This window comes from Mustelus asterias, chromosome 1, assembly GCF_964213995.1.
Source record: "Mustelus asterias chromosome 1, sMusAst1.hap1.1, whole genome shotgun sequence".
NCBI classification, from domain to species: Eukaryota; Metazoa; Chordata; class Chondrichthyes; order Carcharhiniformes; family Triakidae; genus Mustelus; species Mustelus asterias.
In genome coordinates, this window is record NC_135801.1 from 40,919,835 (window position 1) to 40,942,907 (window position 23,073).

Here is a 23,073-nt window from a genome sequence, read left to right on the forward strand (position 1 = left end):
CATTTGTTCCTGACACATCTCTTGGAGTTTACTTGTGGTCGCTGGCAGATGTCTCCATGTTAATTGGGAGTACACTTCCAGCTCTTCGATGAGATTGATGTTCTGTTTTGTTGTAAGGCCTACCGTGGTCCTGGAAAGTGTGACAGCCATTGTTTGGTTTTTACCTTGGATGTATGCTGACCCATAGGAGCATTTAATGAGGCATAGGCAGAACCTCTGGATTCTGGAAGGCATATTTGCCAGCACCTTCTCATCCAGTAATGATGCCAGTCGTTTATATTCTATTTCAATTGTGACTCAAAGGCTGATGATATACCTGAAAGCTTCTCACATGCCCTTGTGACTGCAAGGGCCTCCTCCGACAGCATATCTCATGTGTCCAACAGCCCTCTGGGTGCATAGTACACCAATCAGCAAAATCCATCAAGTTGTTCTTGGAGTAGGACCACTGCAAGGGCTGTGGATGACGCATCTGCTGCTATAGTGTGGGCAGGGATGGGTCATTATGGGCCAGATTGTCAGTGGACAGCAGCTTCGCCTTGATGCAAATGAATGCTTGCTCTTGATGTGTGTCATGCTTGATCTTTCTTAATCAGATGCCTCAAAGGTTCTGTGACCTGTACCAAATTTGGTAAAGGCTTTGTCAGCCTGTTCATCAACCCCAGGAATTGCTGGAGGTCTAGAATTGAGCATGGGGTTGGGAACTCGCAATAGGTTTAGTTTCCTGTGGGTCCATGATGATGCCTTTATTGCTGATGATGTGGCTCAGGAACTGAATTAATCGTTGGAAAACTCATAATTCTCATTCAGTGTCAGCCCTGCTTCTTGTCAGGAGCTTGAAGATTGCTGTATGTCTCTAGTCATGCTCCTTCAGCATTGTACCATGAACCAATACATCATTTGTATGGCAAATGACTCCCTGTTAGCCCTGCAAAATGGTTGACACTGAATACTGAAATATTTCTGGTGCCAAAGTGATTCCACACGGCAGGCAGTTAAAGCAGAATCTGCCAAAGTGGGCAATATGTTTGATTTGGTTTATTATTGTCACAAGTATTAACATACAGTGAAAAATATTGTTTCTTGTGCGCTATACAGACAAAACATACCGTTCATAGAAAAGGAAATGAGAGAGTGCAGAATGTAGTGTTACAGTCATAGCTAGGGTGTAGAGAACGATCAACTTAATGCAAGGTAAGTCCATTCAAAAGTCTGACAGCAGCAGGGAAGAAGCTGTTCTTGAGTCGATTGGTATGTGACCTCAGACTTTTTTATCTTTTTCCCGAAGGAAGAAGATGGAAGAAAGAATGTCCAGGGTGCGTGAGGTCCTTAATTATGCTGGCTGCTTTGCTGAGGCAGTGGGAAGTGTAGACAGAGTCAATGGATGGGAGGCTGGTTTGAGCGATGGATTGGGCTATATTCATGACCTTTTGTAGTTCCTTGCAGTCTTGGGCAGAGCAGGAGCCATACCAAGCTGTGATACAACCAGAAAGAATGCTTTCTATGGTGCATCTGTAAAGGTTGGTGAGAGTTGTAGCTGACATGCCAAATTTCCTTAATCTTCTGAGAAAGTAGAGACATTGGTGGACTTTCTTAACTATAGTGTAGGCATGGGGGTACCAGGACAGGTTGTTGGTAATCTGGACACCTAAAAACTTGAAGCTCTTGATCTTTTCTACTTCGTCCCCATTGATGTAGACAGGGGCACGTTCTCCTTTACGCTTCCTGAAGTCGATGACAATCTCCTTTGTTTTGTTGACATTGGGGGAGAGATCATTGTTGCCGCACCAGTTCATCAGATTCTCTATCTTTGTCTCATCGTTGTTTGAGATCCGACCCACTACAATGGTGTCGTCAGCAAACTTTAAAATAAAATTGGAAGGGAATTTGGCCGCACAGTCATAGGTGTATAAGGAGTAAGTAGGGGGCTGAGAACAAAGCTTTGTAGGGCACCGGTGTTGAGGATGATCGTGGAGGAGGTGTTGTTGCCTATCTTTACTGATTGTGGTCTGTGAGTTAGGAAGTTCAGGATCCAGTCGCAGAGGGAGGTGCCGAGGCCCAGGCCATGGAGTTTGGGGATGAGTTTCGTGGGAATAATAGTGTTGAAGGCTGAGCTGTAGTCAATAAATAGGAGTCTGACATAGGTGTCCTTGTTATCTAGGTATTCCAGGGTTGAGTGTGGTCAATAGCCTCTTTGTCAAGAGCAAGTTGCCAAAAGCCTCTGTTGGCATTCAGCTTTGGAAATGCTGAGTTTAATCAGGTTTTTATCCACTAAGGACATGGGATGTACTACTCTGGCTACAGCTTTATTGAGCTGTGTCAGGTCAACGCAAATGCAGATGGACCCATTCAGTTTTGGAACTGGAATCATCCTGCAACACCATGCAGTTGGTTGTGTGACTAGGATGATGACTTCCATGTGGGAAGCACACTTTAAGTGAAGTGAGCTAAGGAGAAGCCCTGATAGTCAAATAAGGCTCAAGAGAAGCCCTGAAGGCTTGATTTTAGCAGCTGGAGGTACTGCTTTGGTGGAGTGGTATTCTGCTTGGCATGGCTAAAGATCTGAAATTGTGCTTGTAAGATGATGCTTGACTACTCAGGAATCCAGGAAAATTGAATCTCAGAAGGCAAGATTGAAACCCTGCAAGCTAGGCAGTCATTAAAACTGAGCTGGAGCAACATTTGGAGAAAATTCCAAAGGAAGATCTTCGAAGCTAAAGGTTGGAAACTCTTGAGAGAGATTGAGTTTCAGTGAGATTGTTTGACTCAGAGTTTGGCTGGTGTCTGGGTGGGTTGTTGAGAAATCCATGCAATCTGTTTTGGTCGCATCTGTCATTTATTGTGCAGTGTGGTGTATTCAATCATAGTTCATAGAAATCATAGAAACCCTACAGTGCAGAAGGGGGCCATTCGGCCCATCGAGTCTGCACCGACCGCAATCCCACCCAGGCCCTACCCCCACATATTTACCCGCTAATCCCTCTAACCTACACATCCCAGGACTCTAAGGGGCAATTTTTAACCTGGCCAATCAACCTAACCCGCACATCTTTGGACTGTGGGAGAAAACCGGAGCACCTGGAGGAAACCCACGCAGACACAAGGAGAATGTGCAAACTCCACACAGACAGTGACCCGAGCCGGGAATCGAACCCGGGACCCTGGAGCTGTGAAGCAGCAGTGCTAACCACTGTGCTACCGTGCCGCCCGTTAACAGTTTGCCTGTTAATTCACATGTACCACATACTTACCTTGAATTTTGCATTATAAGATAGATATTGTAAATTGTTTTCTCTTTTTGACCTTGCAAAGTTTATTTTTGTTTGTTCAAAACCTGTGAGATCTTGCTGCTTTCTTTGCTGAGCAGATGTTTTAAATCTTAAGCTTGATCTACATTAAATAAAATATTATTTGTCCCTAACTGGATTCAACCAACAACCTGGGAGTCTGGGCAAAGGATCATAACATATCTCAGTGTTATAGGGTGCTTTTCACTGGAAGCTTCATGCCTCCTGCTCCAGAAAGATACGTCAGGTGTGGCATTAGCAGTTGAGTCACCAGCCATAACCTTCTGTCCAACAGGACCATAACACTGGCTTCTGTGTCCAATTTAAAGTTTGTGAGATGGCCATTAATCAAAATGTCCATATCCCAATACAAAAATCTAGGATCTTTGACCTCACCCAAGAAGCATGACTGTGTGTCCTCTCGGTGTGCAGTCTCGACCGAATGAATCATCTTTGGTTTTCTATGTGTTGAGCTGTTTTAGCTTCAGTTTGCTGAAGTGTCCAATTTTACGTCTCCCTGTTCACATTTTTGGGATCCTTTGTATGGTTTGCTTCATTTATGCAAAGACTTCATTTTAACATATTTCTGCCTATGTAACTAATTATGCTAAGCTTTTAAAGTTAACTTGGCTACATTTTCTATGATTTCTATGATTTTGAACTCAGCAAGCATGCTGGGATTAGCTTGGAAAATTGACTGCATTCTTTGAAATTACAATGCAGAAACTGCTTTCTCATAAGCCAAAACAAAGCTTTTACGGCCACAGCTGCAAATTGTTTATGAAAGTTAGAGACACAGCTTATACCAAGTAATTTCACAGATAAAGGAAAAGTTACAATTCTGTATACAGCCATATGTGTTCAATGTGAAGTTTGGGTCAAGTCTGTGTCAGGACTGAATTTTGCTGGTATTTCTATCTGTCTAGTAAATCAGTTTTTTTCACTTTCTGTAATGTGTTAATTTTTAAACTCTGCTCAATATAAGAAATTCAACATACTAGTGCTGTCCATGTCTATTCTGGGGAATGAATAGACCCTACAACATCCTTCAGCCATCCTGTACAGATCATTAGGATTCTCCTGGCTGTGGTACACTATCAAATTTAATCCTTTCTTAAATTAAACATCGAATGATTTCTATACTACTTCAAATTTAGGAAATGATGTGTTGATTCCTTGTCTAGCAATACTGTTGTCTGCTATCGGACCTACCAAATAAAGCAGTGTGTTAACTTGTTGAGCTTCTGACTTTTTATCCAGACCTGAAACAATCATGAATCAAAGGAATTTTTTTCTTCAAAGTCCCAATTATGTGACTGATCTGGCGATTCAAGAATCTGTTTTTTCCAATGGAGCTTTTAAGCAGCAATTTCTGACTACTGAATTATTTAAGTTTCTCAAGACTTGCTGTACCCTGGAATTTAAATGTTTTAGCACACCCCAATAGGTCTGCTGACTATGCACACTGGGAATTGAAACTGGACTTCCAAAGGAGCCTTTGGAGTCTTCTGCTGCAGTGAGGAATTTTAAGTTTCTGTCTTCAGTTTCCAAGCCTTTCTTTGGACCTTTTCCCTGGCGACATTCCTCTGCTCATTTGCTTCTTGAGCTTTTCTTCAAGTCAGAATTATTCTTTAGTCGAGCGGGATTTAAAATTTTCTTTATATTTTGCGAGGTTTTGGGATTTTCCATTTGTTGCCACCATGTTGTCAGGTGTTGGATACCATTCAGTCGGTCTTAATTAAGGCTTTGTAATTTTAAGTAGGTTAACTGTGTGTGCAAGAGCTGTGTACATTATAAAGGGTTCAAGCCAGGAGCTTGCTGGTGCACACTAGACTGATTAGATGATGCTGCAGTAAAGTGAATTAAATTGGTAAAGGCAATACTAGACTGACTTCAAGGTGCAAATCATGTGTTCTGTTACATCACCTGTGATTGCTACTGTACTCAGTCCCATACAAACCCTATATGTTCCAGACCCTTGATTTTTCTTGTCAAGATTTTTTTCATTTTCGCTTCCTAATTTCCTTTCAAATTTCATTCCTGGGCTTTCTATACTCCTCTAGACTTTCTGCAGTATTGAGCTTTTTACATCTGGCATAAGCTGACATTAATTAAGAATTTAAGTTGATAATGGCAGAGTTTCATTAACTTTGGAAGTGGTTTGCCCAGTATTAAGGTTTCCCAGATCACACTTATTATTGCCTGCTCTTGAAAGATTACATTCAACTAAGGCTTGAGTGAGAAAAGGGAGAAAAACAAATAAGCCACCTAATGACGTGTTTCCCTCTAGTGCCACACAAGTTAGACAGTACTTGAAGGAAAAGATACTGCATCTTCATTCTCATGCTGGGTGTCTTCCACATTCTTTAAGGCTGTTGGAATCCCATATCACTATTGCAAGTTGCCCACAATAATTTCTTCTGAGGATCACTTTCAAAACACAGTCTATTACTTTAATCTGTCCCCTGTCTATCAATGATAGATACTGAACCGAAAGAGAAACCCATTGTTGTGCTAGTGCTGACATCACTGCAAGGTAACACTTAAAAACACTATGTGCCTAAGGGCCAAGTGGTGGACAAAATGCCTTCTGCCGAAAGCCTTTGTTTCACCCAAGATGACCTCAGCGGTCACATGACTATGGTAAGCCACACGAGGAATCATAGAATCCTTAGTGAAGAAAAAAACCATTTGGCCCACCGAGTCTCCAACAGAATGTCTTACCCAGGCATGTAACCCCCAACATTTCCCATGGCTAATCCATCTAAACTACATATCATGTGACACAGAGATAATTTATCATGGCCGATCCACCTAACCTGCACATCTTTGGACAGTGGGAGGAAACCCACAGGCAGAATCCACACAGAAAGACACCCAAGGCCAGAATTGAACCCGGGTCTCTGGAACTGTGAGGCAGCAGTGCACTGTGGCACAGTGCACAGAGACATTTCTCCAAACAAAGTGTACAGAACTGAACGGACTTCACAAATCTGAGTTGCATTTGCATTTAAAAACAAAATTTGATTAACTTCAGTCAACCATAATATGGAGTGAGTGAAAAGTTAATTTAAAGTAAGGATTTGGTCAAAAGGCATTTGAAGTACTGAGGTTACAACTTTTGTATTGTTTTTAACAAGTACAGGAAACCATCCCACAACAATAGTAGTGCTAATCTAAGAGAGAAGCAACTCTGTTCTGCAATTCCTTTCCAAGGTTTGTCACTTGGAAAACATGAAGCTACACAGACAAATAAATGGTCAGAAACATTAACTGTGTTTCTCTCTCCAGATAGACGCTGCCAGATCTGTTAAGAATTTGCAGCATTTTGTTTCTATTTCAGATTTCCAGTATCCGCAATATTTTAACCTTTGATGAAGCAAGCGAAACAATGTTTTTGTACAATTGTTCTCCTCAGATACAGAAAAAAGCAGGCATATTTAAAAACTTGTATGCTTAAATTTATCATTTATTAAAATGAATGTAATTTGTTTGTGTCTGTTTGCTAAAAACCTTTTTGCAACTCATAAGAAGTGAAAGCGTACAAAGAGAATGAAAAGCAAAAACAGGAGTTTAGAAAATGCCCCTATGGCTTTTCTCCTGGCTTGTTCCCAGTAGTATCCAGGGAACAAGTCTATAATAAAATCAAAATACTGGGATGCCGGAATCTGAAATAAAAACAGAAAATGTGGGAAAAATTCAGTTGGTCTGGCAGCATCTGTGGAAAGATTAAAGAAAACAGAGTTAACGTTTGGAGTCTGTACTGGATTTGTAATTCCTAGTAGATGCAGGACAGCCCGAATTTCTAGATTAAATGGATTAGATGATGCTGCAGTGAAGTGAATTAAATTGGTAAAGGCAAAATTCTGCAGATGCTGGAATCTGAAACAGAAAATGCTAGAAAATCGCAGCAGGTCATCATAGAAATCATAGAAACCCTACAGTGCAGAAGGAGGCCATTCGGCCCATCGAGTCTGCACCGACCACAATCCCACCCAGGCCCTACCCCCACATATTTTACCCGCTAATCCCTCTAACCTACGCATCCCAGGACTCTAAGGGGCAATTTTTTTAACCTGGCCAATCAACCTAACCCGCACATCTTTGGTCTGACAGCATCTTTGGAGTCATCCTGATTCGAAACGTTGGCTCTATTCTCTCTGATGTGGAAATGCCGGCGTTGGACTGGGGTAAACACAATAAGAAGTCTCACAACACCAGGTTAAAGTCCAACAGATTTATTTGGTAGCACAAGCCACTAGCTTTCGGAGCGCTGCTCCTTCATCAGGTAAGTGGGAGTTCTGTTCACAAACAGGGCATGTAAAGACACAAACTCAATTTACAAAATAATGGTTGGAATGCGAGTCTTTACAGGTAATCAAGTCTTAAAGGTACAGACAATGTGAATGGAGAGAGGGTTAAGCACAGGTTAAAGAGATGTGAATTGTCTCCAGTTAATTGCCCTGTTTGTGAACAGAACTCCCACTTACCTGATAAAGGAGCAGCGCTCCGAAAGCTAGTGGCTTGTGCTACCAAATAAACCTGTTGGACTTTAACCTGGTGTTGTGAGACTTCTTACTCTATTCTCTCTGTCAGATCTGTTGGGATTTTCCAGCATTTTCTGAACTTAAATTGGCGCCCATCTTAAAGCTTTTTACAAGATAGGGATTTGCAGCGCACAAAATTAAATTAAGTCAGCGCATTAAACCAGTTGCAAGTACTGTTTGGGTGTATTTTCTTTGTAAAACACATTGTAAACGTTTTAAACCTAAACCAAGCCCAGCACGAGCACCATTGCTGCCAAAAATAAACGCACCGAGCGGATGTCCTGTCGGCTGGAAGCGGAAGTGAGTGATTGTCTTGTTCCTTCCTCGGTGTGTGAGTGGAAGCGGCCGGCATGGCGAACCCTTCTCCGAAAGTGAAGCCATCGGAGGCGGACAACCCGCGGGTTTACCTGGACCTCAGCATCGGCGGGGAGGCAGGTAAGGGCGACTCGCGATGGCGGCTCGGGTCAGCGCGCGGTCCAACGGCTCTCTGTCTTTGTCCAGCCGCCGTCCCCACTCAAAAAAAATCCCTTCACTGAGATTGTGCTGCTGGAACCGTTATCCACGGAACTTTCCAGAACCCTTTTCACAGGATTTTAGACAGTAACTTAATTGCAGTGTTAATGTAAGCCTACTTGTGACACTAATAAACAAAAGCTTAAAACAGAACCCCCTTATCCACGGAATTTTCCAGAACGTCCTGAACCAAGTTTCGAGAATCATCGGTGTTTTATTTTGAAGTCCTCTGTTTGTGTCAGCATGTTGCCTCTGTCCAGTTGCTTATAACTAATTTGCTCTGTCAGTGCTCTCTCCCAGTGGCAGGACCTTTTGAGTGTATGATTACATTGAGAAGGAATTGTGAGCATGCTTCAGGAACCATGATGCCTCGCTGTTTTCATCTGTACATTTCTTTTCCCAGTGAAATGTGCATGATGCATTTGTCATACAGATTATTGGTGTGCATGTATCAGCCTGTGTTTGCTACCATGCTGCCTTGGTCTCTGTATTTTCACTGGCAGGCACAGGTGAGTCCCCTGATGAAGAAGCTTGAGGCTCCAAAAGCTAGTGCTGCCAAATAAACCTTTGGACTTTAACCTGGTGTTGTGAGACTTCTTACTGTGCCTCACAGTGCCAGGGACCCAGGTTCAATTCCCAGCTTGGGTCACTGTTTGTGTGGCATCTGCACATTCTCCCCGTGACTACGTGGGTTTCCTCCCACAGTCCAAAGATGTGCGAGTTAGGTGCATTGGCCACGCCGGGTCCGGATGGGATGTACCCCAGGTTACTGTGGGAGACGAGGGAAGAGATTGCAGAGCCTCTGGCGATGATCTTTGCGTCGTCGATGGAGATGGGAGAGGTGCTGGAGGATTGCGGATGTGGTTCCTATTTTCAAGAAGGGGAATAGGGATAGCCCAGGAAATTACCGACCGGTGAGTCTAACCTCAGTGGTTGGTAAGCTGATGGAGAAGATCCTGAGGGACAAGATTTATGAGCATTTAGAGAGGTTTAGTATGCTCAAGAATACTCAGCATGGCTTTGTCAAAGGCAGATCGTACCTTATGAGCCTGGTGGAGTTCTTCGAAAGTGTGACTAAACACATTGACGAAGGGAAAGCGGTAGATGTGGTTTATATGGATTTTAGCAAGGCGTTCGATAAGGTCCCCCATGCAAGGCTTCTAGAAAAAGTGAGAGGGCATGGGATCCAAGGGGCTGCTGCCCTGTGGATCCAGAACTGGCTTGCCCAAAGCAAGCAGAGAGTGTGCAGAGATGGGTCTTTTTCTAATTGGAGGTCGGTCACCAGTGGTGTGCCCCAGGGATCTGTTCTGGGACCCTTGCTGTTTGTTATTTTCATAAATGACCTGGATGAGGAAGTGGAGGGATGGGTTGGTAAGTTTGCCGACGACACGAAGGTTGGTAGGGTTGTGGATAGTCTGGAGGGATGTCAGAAGTTGCAGAGGGACATAGATAGGATGCAAGACTGGGTGGAGAAGTGGCAGATGGACTTCAACCCAGATAAATGCGTAGTGGTCCATTTTGGCAGGTCAAATGGGATGAAGGAGTACAATATAAAGGGAAAGACTCTTAGTATGGTAGAGGATCAGAAGGACCTTGGGGTCCTGGTCCATAGGACTCTAAAATCGGCCCCGCAGGTGGAGGAGGTGGTTAAGAAGGCGTATGGTGTGCTGGCCTTTATCAATTGAGGAATTTAGTTTAGGAGTCCGGGGATAATGATGCAGCTATATAAGACCCTCGTCAGACCCCACTTGGAGTACTGTGCTCAGTTCTGGTCGCCTCATTACAGGAAGGATGTGGAAAAGATTGAAAGGGTGCAGAGGAGATTTACAAGGATGTTGCCTGGATTGAGTGGCATGCCTTATGAGGATAGGCTGAGGGAGCTCGGTCTTTTCTCCTTGGAGAGACGAAGGATGAGAGGAGACCTAACAGAGATATAGAAGATGTTGAGAGGCATAGATCGGGTGGACTCTCAGAGGCTTTTTCCCAGGGTGGAAATGGCTGCTACGAGAGGACACAGGTTTAAGGTGCTGGGGGGTAGGTACAGGGGAAATGTTAGGGGGAAGTTTTTCACACAGAGGGTGGTGGGTGAGTGGAATCGGCTGCCGTCAGTGGTGGTGGAAGCAAACTCAATAGGGTCTTTTTAAGAGACTCCTGGATGAGTACATGGGACTTAATAGGATGGAGGGTTATAGGTAGGCCGAAGGGCCTATTTTTGTGCTGTAGTTTTCTATGTTTCTATGTTTAAATTAACCCTCAGTGTACCCGAACAGGTGCTGGAATGTGGCGACTAGGGGATTTTCATAGTCGCTATATTGAAGTGTTAATGTAAGCCTGCTTGTGACACTAATAAATAAATTTTAAACAGATGTAAGATAATTGGCAAAAATTGATGGAAAAATAAGATTTTTTTCGTATACAGCAAGTTATGATCCAGTTGGAATGGTAGAGGAAGCAGATTTAGTTGCAACTTTCAAAAGGGAATTGGATATCTATTTGAAACCAAAACTTGCAGGGCCATGGGGAAGAGTCAAGGAATGTTTTATATTCTTTTACCGGAGCTGGGTGTCACTGGCTAGGCAATAATTTATTGCCCATTTCTAACTATCCTGGAGAAGTTGGTGGTGGTGAGCTACCTTCATGAACTGCTGCAGTCCATATGGTGCAGATACACTCTCAGTGCTGTTAGGGAGAGAGTTTCAAGATTTTGACAAAGAAGGAACAGCAATATGATTCCAAGTAAGGATATTGTGTGGCTTGGAGGGGAACTTGATGGTATTTTCATACATCTGCTGCCCTTGCCGTTCTAGTTGATAAAGGATGCCGAGCTCGAAGATGCAGCCAAAAGAGTCTTAGTGAGTTTTTTTTTGTACTTTTCCAATTCAATCAAATCAAGTCCAATTCAGAGTCTCAACAAGTTGAGACATTTCCGATCCAAGCTGACAAGACAGGGTATGCGACCCTTTACCCTGCCTTGGGCCTGATCTACATGAGCCAAGCTGATTGGATTAGGCAGACGTCTCCGCCCCCAAGGCTTGATCTCATTTGCATCTTAGCCAAAAGGCCGAGATGCCGCTTTTAAAAATTGCTTCATATGAAAATGAAGCTTAAAAGCAACCCAATGGCCATGACTAAGTGCAGCATCACCAGACCACACTTGATCTTAGCCAAAAGGCCGAGAATTGCTGCAGTGCACTGTGCTGCAGTGGTGGCGGGAGTGGATGTTGAAAGTGGTAGATGGGATACTTATCAAGCAGCTGCTTTGTCCTGGATGGTGTCAAGCTTCTTGTGTTGTCGGAGCTGCACTCATCCAGGCAAGTGGAGAGTATTCCATCACACTGTTGATTTGTGCCTTGCAGATGGTGGACAGGCTTTGGGGAGATGGGAGGTCAGTTACATGCCATTGAATTCCCAGCCTCTGACCTGCTCTTGTAGCCATTATTTATATGCTGATCCAGTTCAGTTTCTGATCAATAGTAACCCACAGCATGCTGATAGTGGGAGATTCTGAGCTGGTAATGCTCAGAATGTCAAGAGGAGATGGTTAAATTTTCTCTTGTTGGAAATAGCCATTTCCTGACACTTGTATGGCTCGAATGATACTTGCCATTTATTAGTCCAGGCCTGAAAGTTGCCCAAGTCCAGTGGGGCTCTCCATGGAACAATCCCGTCGGTTCCACATGTTTGCTTGGTCTCCGGTAGGTTTATTTTCTTCAGATGTCCATCGAATTCCCTTTCATAATCAGTGATTGTTTCCACTTCCATTGCCCTCATGGGCAGAAAGTTCCAGGGCATTACCACTCAATAATAAAAAAAGTTCTTCCTCATATTCTGCCTGTATATCTTAAGTCCTTATCCCCTAATTTTGCACTATTAGCTAATGGGAACAGTTTTCCTTGTCAACCTTGTCCAAACCTGTCAATCTTGAACACCTCTAGCAAATCTCCTTTCAGTCTCCTTCATTCCAAGGAGAACAACCACAGCTTTTCCAATCTAATCTTGTTGCTAAAATTCCCCATCCCTGGAACCATTCTGGTAAATGTCTACACCTTCTCAAGCATCCTTTCATTTTTCCTGAAGTGCAGTGACCAGAACTGGATACCGAGCTTTATGAAGGTTCAGCATAATTCCCCAACTTTTGTACTCAATACCTCTATTAATGAAGCCCTGCCCACTCTCTCAATATGTCCAGTCACCAGCAAAAATCAATGCACATGCATCCCCAGGTCCTCTGTTCCTGCACTTTCTTTATAACTGTGCCATTAGGTCTGTGTTGCCTCTCCCTATTCCTTATGCCAACATGCATCATGTCACTCCTCTATGTGAAATTCCACCTGCTACTTGTCTGCCTATTCTGCAAGTCGATCTATGTCATGTGATTCAATTCATTCAGACTGTTTTCCATTCCTCCAAGTTTGGTATCATTGGCAAACTTTGAAATTTTACTGTATTGCAAGATCCAGGTAATTTATATATAGCAAAAAAAGCAATTTGTCTCGCACTGACCCTTAAAGGAACACTGCTGTCTATGTTCATCCAATCTTTTAAATAGCTATTTATCACAACTTGCTAAATTCTGTTCTTGAGCCTTTTTAAAAAAATCCGATTTAATGAGCCTCAAATTTATTAACCAACCTTTTATTTGGTACCTTGTCAAATGCATTCTTAAAATCCATATATATAACATCCAGTGCATTCCCTTCATCAACCTTCTCTTTCACTTCATCACAAAATTTAATTAGTTTACTCCAGCATAATTTGCATGTTCCAAATCAATGCTGGCTATCCTTAATTAAATTGAACCTCTCCAAGTGTCTGTAGATTTCTTTCTTCCCTGATTAATGTTTCTAAAGCCTTGATCACTATTGACATCAAACTAATTGGCCTGGAGTTGCTAAGACTGTCCTTGCATCCCCCCTTGAATAAGGGTGAATATGCCACTCTCTTCTGGTACCTCCCCACTATCTTGGGAAAATTGAAAGATTATGGTAAGACCTTCCTCTGTCTCGACCCCCACTTCTTTCAGCAACCTGGGATGCAAACCATCCAGACCAGGTGGCTTATGTACCTTGGGTATAGCCAGCCTTTCCAATAACTCCTTCCTTTCAATTTTCACTGGGTCCATTGCTTTTATTATATCTGCTTCTACTGATATTTTGTCAGATTCGTTCTTAATAAACACCTATATAAATTACTACTAAGCAGTCTAGCCTTTTTCTATGCCTTTGAGCATTTCTTTGTCACTAATATGGCCCACTCCACCTCTTATTTACATGCTGGTGGAAGATATTTGGCTTCCCTTTTACTTCAACTGCCGTTGGATTCTCAAATTCTCTCCGTGTCAGTCTTATTTTCCTCTTCACCTTTCACCTCCCCACTCAATCTCATGTATTTGTCCTGGTTCTCACTTGAAGAATTCACCTGACATGCATCATAAAACCTCCTTTTGTTTCATCATAATCTCTATCTCACTTGTCATCCAAAGAGACCTGTTTTTCTATTCCCCCGTCTTTTGCCCAAGTTGGAACGTACCTAGCTTGTAACTGAAGCATCTCTTCCTTAAAGATGTTCCATTACAGTTCTTCCTGTCAGTGTTTGGTTTAATTTTACCCTGGCTGGCCTCATCACATTGAAATTAGCCTTCTTCCAATCCAGATGTTCTACTTTATTATCTTTCCTTACTTTTCTCTATTACTGGTCTAAAGTCTATATGATATGATAATCTTACCCAAGTGTTCCCCCTCACCAACCTTATTCGCCATATTTTGTGCGTTTACATACATGGATTGAATCCTGGCTTTGCATTCCCTGTCATCCTTCCTATTCCACTCCTTTCTAAATTGGAAATATTTCCTTTTCTAGAAACGCCCAACGCTCTCACTCCTTTATGCAGCCTATTCCGTGTTTCTACTTTTAGATGCTGGTGCCCATCCTCTTGCGAATTTAGTTTAAACCCTCCCCAAAAGCACCAGTTAACCTTCCTGTGAGGACATTAGTCCCAGTCCTATTGAGGTGCACCCTGTCCTGTTTGAATAGGTGCTTCCTGCCCAAATATTGGCCCCAATGCCCCAAGAACTTGAAGCCCTCCTTTCTTCACCATGTTTCAAGCCATGCATTATCCTCCCTATCTTTCTATTTCTACTCTGGCCAGTGCATGGCACTGGGAATAATCTAGTCTGCCTTTGAGGTCCTACTTCCTCCCTTGCTCCTGAAAATCTGACTGTGGGACCTCAATGCCTGTCCTCTCTCTATGTTGGAGTTCCCAACATGGACCACAACTTCTAGCTCACTCTCTTCTTGCAGAAAATTTATATGTGAAGATTGCATTACTGCTCAAAATAGAAGTGACATTTTACTAGTTAGCTGCAATTTCTTTTAAGGATGAACCTTTTCAATTAAGTACATACTGACTATTGAAAGCTTATGACTTTTGAAATAGGCGATACAGTCATTGTTTTGGAAACAGCGTCTGCTGAAAAGGGAAATGTAACCAATTAATGGTTTCGGAAGTCCTTTTCTTGGAATATTGACCCATTCTTTGGTACAATTAAACACTCAAACATTCAGAGCAAATTGAATAGCAGCCTTTCACATGTGTAAAACTTTATTTTTGCATTCAAAAAAAATTTCAAATGGAATAGTCCTTTTGTATCCAGAATTTTAGTTAAAGTTCTTAACCTTCTGATTAAATGTGCATGGAGTACTTCATGGAACAGCGTGTTTGCATCATTCAAAATGCATACTGAATCATTCAGATTACATTGTGTCAGAAAATAGTTATCACTCTGAAGGTCAAAAGAATGAAAAATGGAATTGTGCTTTAGGAAAGAAGAAGCCTCAGCATGGTCTTATTGAATGATGCAAGAGAAGCAGGAATACGCCATTAATAAAATTATGGCTAATTTTCTACCTCAACCCCATCTTCCCGTACTATCCTCAATCCCTTAATTCTCTTAGTATTAAAACATCTTTTGATCCCTGTCTTGAATATACTGAATGACTGAACATTCACAGCTCTCTGGGGTAAAGAATTCCTGAGATTCATAACCCTTTCATCTCAGTCCTTAATGGCCAACCATTTATTCTGAAATTGTGAACCCTTATTTCTCAATACCTCATCCAGGGTTAATGGCCTCCAAGCCTCTACCCTGTCAAGCTCCTGAATAATTTTATGTTTTGTAATGTCCTAACTATAATAGGGGTTGTGGGTTTCAAACAAAAATAAAAAATGTGGTTTGCACATGTAGATTCAAACTCACAATGATAGATTATTGAAAGAGATGCTGCCTGTACAGATTACAAACTGAAACTAAAAGCAGGAGCCTCTGAAACACTCCAATGACATCACCATCAAAACACGTGACCTTAAAGCAATCATGCAACTACTTAAATATATAACATGTTTGAATTAGATCATATTTCATTCTTTTAAATTCCAGGGAATATAGTTCCAGTTTATTCAGTCTCTGCTCATAGGACAATCTTTCCATACCAGGAATCTCGGTCTAAGGCAAGTATATTGTTCCTTTGATAAGACCAAAACTGCATACAGTACTCTAGGTGTGGTCTCACCGAGATCTTACATAATTATATGAAGCCATATTCATTCTTGTATTCTGATTCTTTTGCAATAATGACTAATGTGCAAATTTGCCTTCCTAATTGCTTGTTGTACTTGCATGTTAATTTTCTGTGATTCGTGTACAAGGACATCGAGATCCCAATGATTTGCAGCATTTCCAGCCTCTACCATTCTATTTTTTTCCGCCATAGAGTCATAGAGGTTTACAGCATGGAAACAGGCCCTTCCAACTTGTCCATGCTGCCCTTTTTTTAAAAACTCCTAAGCTAATCCCAATTGCCCGCATTTGGCCCATATCCCTCTATACCCATCGTACCCATGTAACTATCTAAATGCTTTTTAAAGGATAAAATTGTACCCACCTCTACTACTACCTCTGGCAACCTGTTCCAGACACTTGCCACCCTCTGTGTGAAAAAATTGTCCCTCTGGACACTTTTGTATCTCTCCCCTCTCACCTTAAATCTATGCCCTCCAGTTTTAGTCTCCCCTACCTTTGGGAAAAGATATTGACTATCTACCTTGTCTATGCCCCTCGTTATTTTATAGACCTCTATAAGGTCATCCCTCAGCCTCCGACGCGCCAGAGAAAAAAGTCCCAGTCTATCGAGCCTCTCCTTGTAACTCAAACCATCAAGTCCCGGTAGCACCCTAGTAAATCTTTTCTGCACTCTTTCTAGTTTAATAATATCCTTTCTATAACAGGGTGACCAGAATTGCACACAGTATTCCAAGTGTGGCCTTACCAATGTCTTGTACAACTTCTACAAGACATTCCAACTCCTGTATTCAATGTTCTGACCGATGAAACCAAGCATGCCGAATGCCTTCTTCACCACTCTGTCCACCTGTGACTCCACTTTCAAGGAGCTATGAACATGTACCCCTAGATCTCTTTGTTCTGTAACTCTCCCCAATGCCCTACCATTAACTGAGTAAGTCCTGCCCTGGTTCAATCTACCAAAATGCATCACCTTGCATTTGTCTAAATTAAACTCCATCTGCCATTCGTCAGCCCACTGGCCCAATTGATCCCATTGCAATTGGAGATAACTTTCTTCACTGTCCACTATGCCACCAATCTTGGTGTCATTTGCAAACTTGCTATATTCTCATCCAAATAATTAATATAAATGACAAATAACAGTGGGCCCAGCACTGATCCCTGAGGCACACCGCTGGTCACAGGCCTCCAGTTTGAAAAACAACTCTCTACAACCACCTTCTGGCTTCTGTCAAGAAGCCAATTTTATATCCATTTAGATACCTCACCCTGGATTCCGTGAGATTTAACTTTATGCAACAACCTACCATGCGGTATCTTGTCAAAGGCCTTGCTAAAGTCCATGTAGACAACATCAACTGCACTACCCCTTCAGAAAACTCAATTAAATTTGTGAGACATGATTTTCCACTCACAAAGCCATGCTGACTGTCCCTAATCAGTCGTTGCATCTCTAAATGCCTGTAGATCCTGTCTCTCAAAATACCTTCCAATAATTTACCCACCACAGATGTGAGGCTCACTGGCCTGTAGTTCCCAGGCTTTTCCCTGCAGCCCTTTTTAAACAAAGGCACAACATTTGCCACTCTCCAATCTTCAGGCACCTCACCCGTGACTATCGATGATTCAAATATCTCGGCTAGGGGACCCGCAATTTCCTCCCTAGCCTCCCAGAACGTTCTGGGATATACTTCATCAGGTCCCGGGGATTTATCTACCTTGATGCGCTTTAAGACTTCCAGCACCACCACCTCTGTAATATGTACACTCCTCAAGACATCACTATTTATTTCCCCAAGTTCCCTAACATCCATGCTTTTCTCAACAGTAAATACTGATGAGAAATATTTATTTGGGATCTCACCCATCTCTTGTGGATCCGCACATAGATGACCTTGTTGATCCTTAAGAGGCCCTACTCTCTCCCTTGTTACTCTTTTGCCCTTTATGTATTTGTAGAAGCTCTTTGGATTATTCTTTGCCTTATCTGCCAAAACAATTTCGTGTCCCCTTTTTGCCCTCCTGATTTCTCACTTCACTCTACTCATACACCCCCTATACTCTTCAAAAGATTCACTTGATCCCAGCTGCCTATGCATGTCATGTGCCTCTTTCTTCTTCTTGACCAGGGCCTCAATATCCAAAGTGGATAACTTGCCCTCCACATTATATTTGCCATTTCTTGCCCATTCACTCAAGCTGTCTATTTCCCTTTGCAATCTGTGTGCCCCTCACAATTTACTTTCCCACTGACTATATCATCAGTAAACACTCGGTCCCTTGATCTAAGTCATTGATATAGACTGTAAATTGCTGAGATCCCAGCATGAATCTTTGAACACCACCTGGAAGTTCACCTCCAAGTCACTCACCATTCTGACTTGGAAATATATTACCATTTCTTTACTGTCACTGGGTTAAATTCTTGGCACCCCTCCCTACACTGTGGTGTACCTACACCACAGCGACTGCAGTGATTCAAAAAGGTAGCTCACCACCACCTTCTGAAGAGCAGTTTGGGGTGATCAATAAATTCTGACCTAGCCAGTGATGCCCACCTCCCATAAACAAATAAAGAAAAATCCAATTACATTACACCCACTGTTTTCTTTCCTCTTATCTGTTCAACTAGTTACAACCTCAAAAAACTTGAATAGATTTGTCAAAGATAACTTCATTTTCATAAATCTATGTTGACTCTGTCAAAATATGACTTTCCAAGCACCCTGTTATCACGTTCCTAATAATTTCTAATATTTTCCCTACTACTGATATCAGAATAACTGGGCTTTAGTTCCTTGTTTTTTTTCTTCTTCCTTTCCTGTATAGAGTGATTAGATTGGTTTTGTTCCAATGCATAGAGATTGTTTAAGAATCTAAGGAATTCTGGAAGATGGAACCCAATGTGTCAATTATTTGTAGCTTCCTCTTTTAAACCTTTAGATTGTAGGCCATCAGGTCCATGGGAATTGTCGACTTTTAGTCCCATTAATTTCTCCAGTGTTGTTTCACTGTTTATCCTTATTTCTTTAAGTTTCCCATTCTCTCTTGATCCTAGGTTCCTAACTATGCCATTGTTTTGATTTTTGTTGTTTAAAATTTCTGCCATTTACCACAGTGCTGTGGTGAGTTTGCAGTCAATCCCACAGACGTTTCTCTCTTCCAGACAGGCAGCAAGAATCTAATCTCTGTTAGATAAGAGCAAAGTCTCCTCCAGCGCTAGGGTCCCTTACCTACCTGCTCAGTCATACCCTCTTTGTCCCTGACCATTAACAAGACCTACACCACTACCTAACCTAATGAGTGTGACTACCTCCTGGATTAAAGTGCCCACTTAACTTTCTTGTTGCATTGCTGCATCTGTATTTCAATTTTTAGTTCAACAGCTCATGCTGAAGTTATTTAAGACAAGGTCTGATATGCTGTAGTTGCAGTCATTCCTATTATTTAATTAAAATTAAATTTAAATTGGGGGCTGTTTTAAACTCTTCCTGTTCCTGCTCTTGTACCCTGTTCCTTGTCTTCTTTTCCTTTAATCTTTCATGGGATGTAGGTATCACCGGCAAAGCCAGTGTTTGTTGACCATCCCTAATTGCCCTTGAGCTGAGTGACTTTCTGGGTCATTTCAGTGGGCATTTTCAAGAGTCACCCAAATTGTTGTGGGTCTGGTGTCACTTGGAGGCAGATTTTCTTCCCTAGCCAAATGTGTTTTAAATTCCACCTACTGCCTTAGTGGGACTTGACTTTATTTAACCAAACGATCGAATGGGAGAATGGTTTGCAGTAGCCTAGCACTCCAGATCGAGGATGCAGGCTGCCGATATCACTCTGCTACACAAAGCCCTCGCAAGGACAATTATACGATTACAAAATCATTTCTCCCACCTTTCCGGTGGGCATAATCCAATAAACATTAACACAAATCGGTCAATAATCATCCTGACATTAACTCCAGCCAATAACAGTACACATTTTGACCTCATGGGATTTCATTTGTTATTAATTACGGACATTACCTTCCTTCTGTTGCCCTACAACACGGGACGCTGGACAGTGAAATGGGAGGATGATTCCCACCGAATTGAACCTACGAGACACTCATCCGACCCTGCAAAATCCCTTATGTCCGCCTTCCACCTGTGTTATCAGCTTGGAATGTGATAGAGAATCTGGTGAACTGGTGCGGTGACAATAATCTCTCCCTCAATGTCAATAAAACGAAGAAGAGTGTCATCGATTTCAGGAAGCGCAGTGGAGCCCCAGTCTACATCAACGGGGATAAAGTAGAAATAGTCGAGAACCTCATGTTTTTAGGTGTCCAGATCACCAACAACCTGTCTTGGTCCCCCCACGCCGACACTATAGCTAAGAAAGCCCACCAACGCCTCTAATTTCTCAGAAGAGTAAGGAAATTTTGCGTATCAGCTACAACTCTCACCAACTTTTACAGACGTACCATAGCATTCTTTCTGGTTGTATCACAGCTTGGTATGGCTCCTGCTCTGCCCAAGACCGCAGAAAGTACAAAAGGTCGTGAATGTAGCTCAATCCATCATGCAAACCAACCTCCCATCCATTGACTCTCTACACTTCCCACTCAGCAAATCAGCCATAATTAAGGACTTCATGCACCCTGGGCATTCTCTCTTCCACCTTCTTCCATTGGGAAAAAGATACAAAAGTATGAGGTCACGTACCAACCAACTCAAGAACAGCTTCTTTCCTGCTGCCCTCAGACTTTTGAATGGACGTACCTCGCATTAAGCTGATCTTTCTCTACATCCCAGCTATGACTAATACTACATTCTGCACTGTCTCGTTTCCTTCCCTATGAACAGTATGCTTTGTCTGTATAGTGCGCAAGAAACAATACTTTTCACTGTATACTAATACATGTGACAATAAATCAAATCAAAATTGGAGTTGTATAGCTCTATTCGTCAAACTGGCATTGGTAGTCATCTTGTTCCCCACCACTGCTGATAACGTAACTGCTTTCAGTGAAACCGTGCAGTACGTTGGCACAATGGTTAGCACTGATGCCTCACAGCGCCAGGGACCCGGGTTCCATTCCTGGGTTGGGTCACTGTCTGTGTGGAGTTTGCATGTTGTCTGCGTGGGTTTCTTCCGAGTGCTCCGGTTTCCTCCCAGAGCCCGAAAGATGTGCTGGTTAGGTGCATTGGCTATGCTAAATTCTCCCTCAGTGTCCCCGGACAGGCGCCAGGAAAAGGGGATTTTCACAGTAACTTCATTGCAGTGTTAATGTAAGCCTGCTTGTGACGCAAATTTTAAAAAAAACTTTCCATTGTTCCTTGGAATGCAGGCACTGTCTATACTTCCCCCATCAAGCCCTGCTGTGTTTTGTCATTGACTGAAGCTTCACAAAATCATAAATCGTTCATTTCATAAATTCAAAATACCTGTTTTTTTAATGAAAAGCACTTGTTAGTCATATAGAGCTGTCTTTTATAGCAGCTGCCCTTGTCAATGTTCCCATAGTCCAAGATCATTCACTCTTAAGTCAATATTGTGTTAGTGTTCCTAAACCTATGGTTTTGTGTTTTATTAGTCTATTCTAGCCCCCTATATCAATCTATGTCTCAAAATTCTATTAGAAACATTGCTCTGAGTAAATGCACTCTATGGCTCTGTCCTAAGCTACACAGACCTGCAATGCTGCAGTTTTTATCATCCAGTGTTAATCAAATGCAATGATAATGGCAGCGTAGCATAACTAGCTTCAGAACCTTAAGTTTGGGTCAGAAGAAATCAGCCAGGGTTTTTTTATTTGATAATTATCCGATGACCTCTGCTAGAAAACTGGATCAGCCTAGATTTAGCTAAGGCTCTTATTGGAGACCAAAAGCAAAAACATTTAGGGTTTCGGAGTGATAACGAAAAATCTGTCACTTGGCGAGGTGTTTAGGGAATCCAATATCTTTGGTTGGATAGGGCCAATGGTTTCACTCTGGGAAAAATAATATTTGCTTAGCTGCCATAGGCATTCATAGGTGTTGACAAAATAATTTGATAAATTAAAAAATTTTAATGCCAGAAATAAATGGGCTTTCATTTCAAACAAACAAATTAACACAATTAAATTGCAGACAAATTGTCATGGGAAAGTAATTTTGCAGCAAAACGAACAGTTTACTAATTTCATACGCAGGAATAGATGACAAACAAAGTGGGTAGGAAGCTGAAAACGTTTGAAGATTCTGCTATGCACAACTGTTGATTGAATCCAGTGATTTGGTTTGCAGATACACAGTACAACATTTATGATGTAGATGTTGCTCAAATTACTCATGTTCCTCATTTGATCATGAGAATGTCGTGAACTAAATCCTTGTGATTACTTGTTAGATGTAGATGTGATCAGTGGAAGGAAAAATATATCAAGCAACAATGGTGTGATACAAATTATTTGAGACATTAACACTTCTAGGCATAGCTGTGTTTTTACAAAAGAGAAATTAGATTTCTGCAGTTCCACATTTACTTGTCTGTTTTCTGAGATGAATGTTAGCAATTCACCACTGGATTCAAAAGGAACAAGAATGGTTTGTTGCAGTTAGCTGTTCTTCTGATAGATCAGCAGATACCTTGACATAGCAACCACATTACTTTGCACCCAGTAGTTTAGATTCAGTTATAACTGTTTACTGCCAGTATCTTGAAGTGGTGCTGCCACATTATTAGGGAAGAAGAATTATGTAATTGTTCATCTGAATCAGACTGTGAACTGTTCTTTTCTAGGAGACTGGTGAAAATCACAAGCTTCAGCTGGTGATTACTCATTTGCTCGTTCACTAGCACAAATCATGCAAATGCATGTGATCACTTGTTTAATGCCTCATTGCTAACAGTTATGTGACATGTGGGTCTTGTTTCAATGCAGCACAGGATATTGTTGAAATGAAGTGATCTATACTTACTGTGCACAATACAATGTGGGCAATTCATTTGATTACTTCCTCGATCATTAATCCAAATATGTCACATGAACCACAATGTGAAACCTTGTGCCTACTGACGAAATGGGAAGGGTTTCTCAGGTAGAGAGGTGTCAAAAATGTCATTGGGCAGCCCCGCAGCCCATTAACAAGACAGGATTCCTGCCCTTCACTCAGGAGGAACCAC

The 23,073-nt window shown here is 42.0% G+C and overlaps 2 protein-coding genes across 2 annotated transcripts in view; one reads left to right on the top strand and one right to left on the bottom strand.

Annotated features, from left to right (window-relative positions):
* Positions 1–8,186, bottom strand: part of LOC144493043 (folliculin-interacting protein 2-like) — a 168,005-nt gene extending 159,819 nt beyond the window's left edge. The window contains exon 1 of the mRNA XM_078211885.1: positions 8,104–8,186. Coding sequence (XP_078068011.1) covers positions 8,104–8,186 — 83 coding nt within the window. The remainder of the gene's footprint in view (positions 1–8,103) is intronic.
* ppid (peptidylprolyl isomerase D) overlaps positions 8,136–23,073 on the top strand; it is a 38,246-nt gene continuing 23,308 nt past the window's right edge. The window contains exon 1 of the mRNA XM_078211916.1: positions 8,136–8,269. Within this exon, the coding sequence (XP_078068042.1) occupies positions 8,185–8,269 (85 nt within the window). The 5' untranslated portion in view covers positions 8,136–8,184. The remainder of the gene's footprint in view (positions 8,270–23,073) is intronic.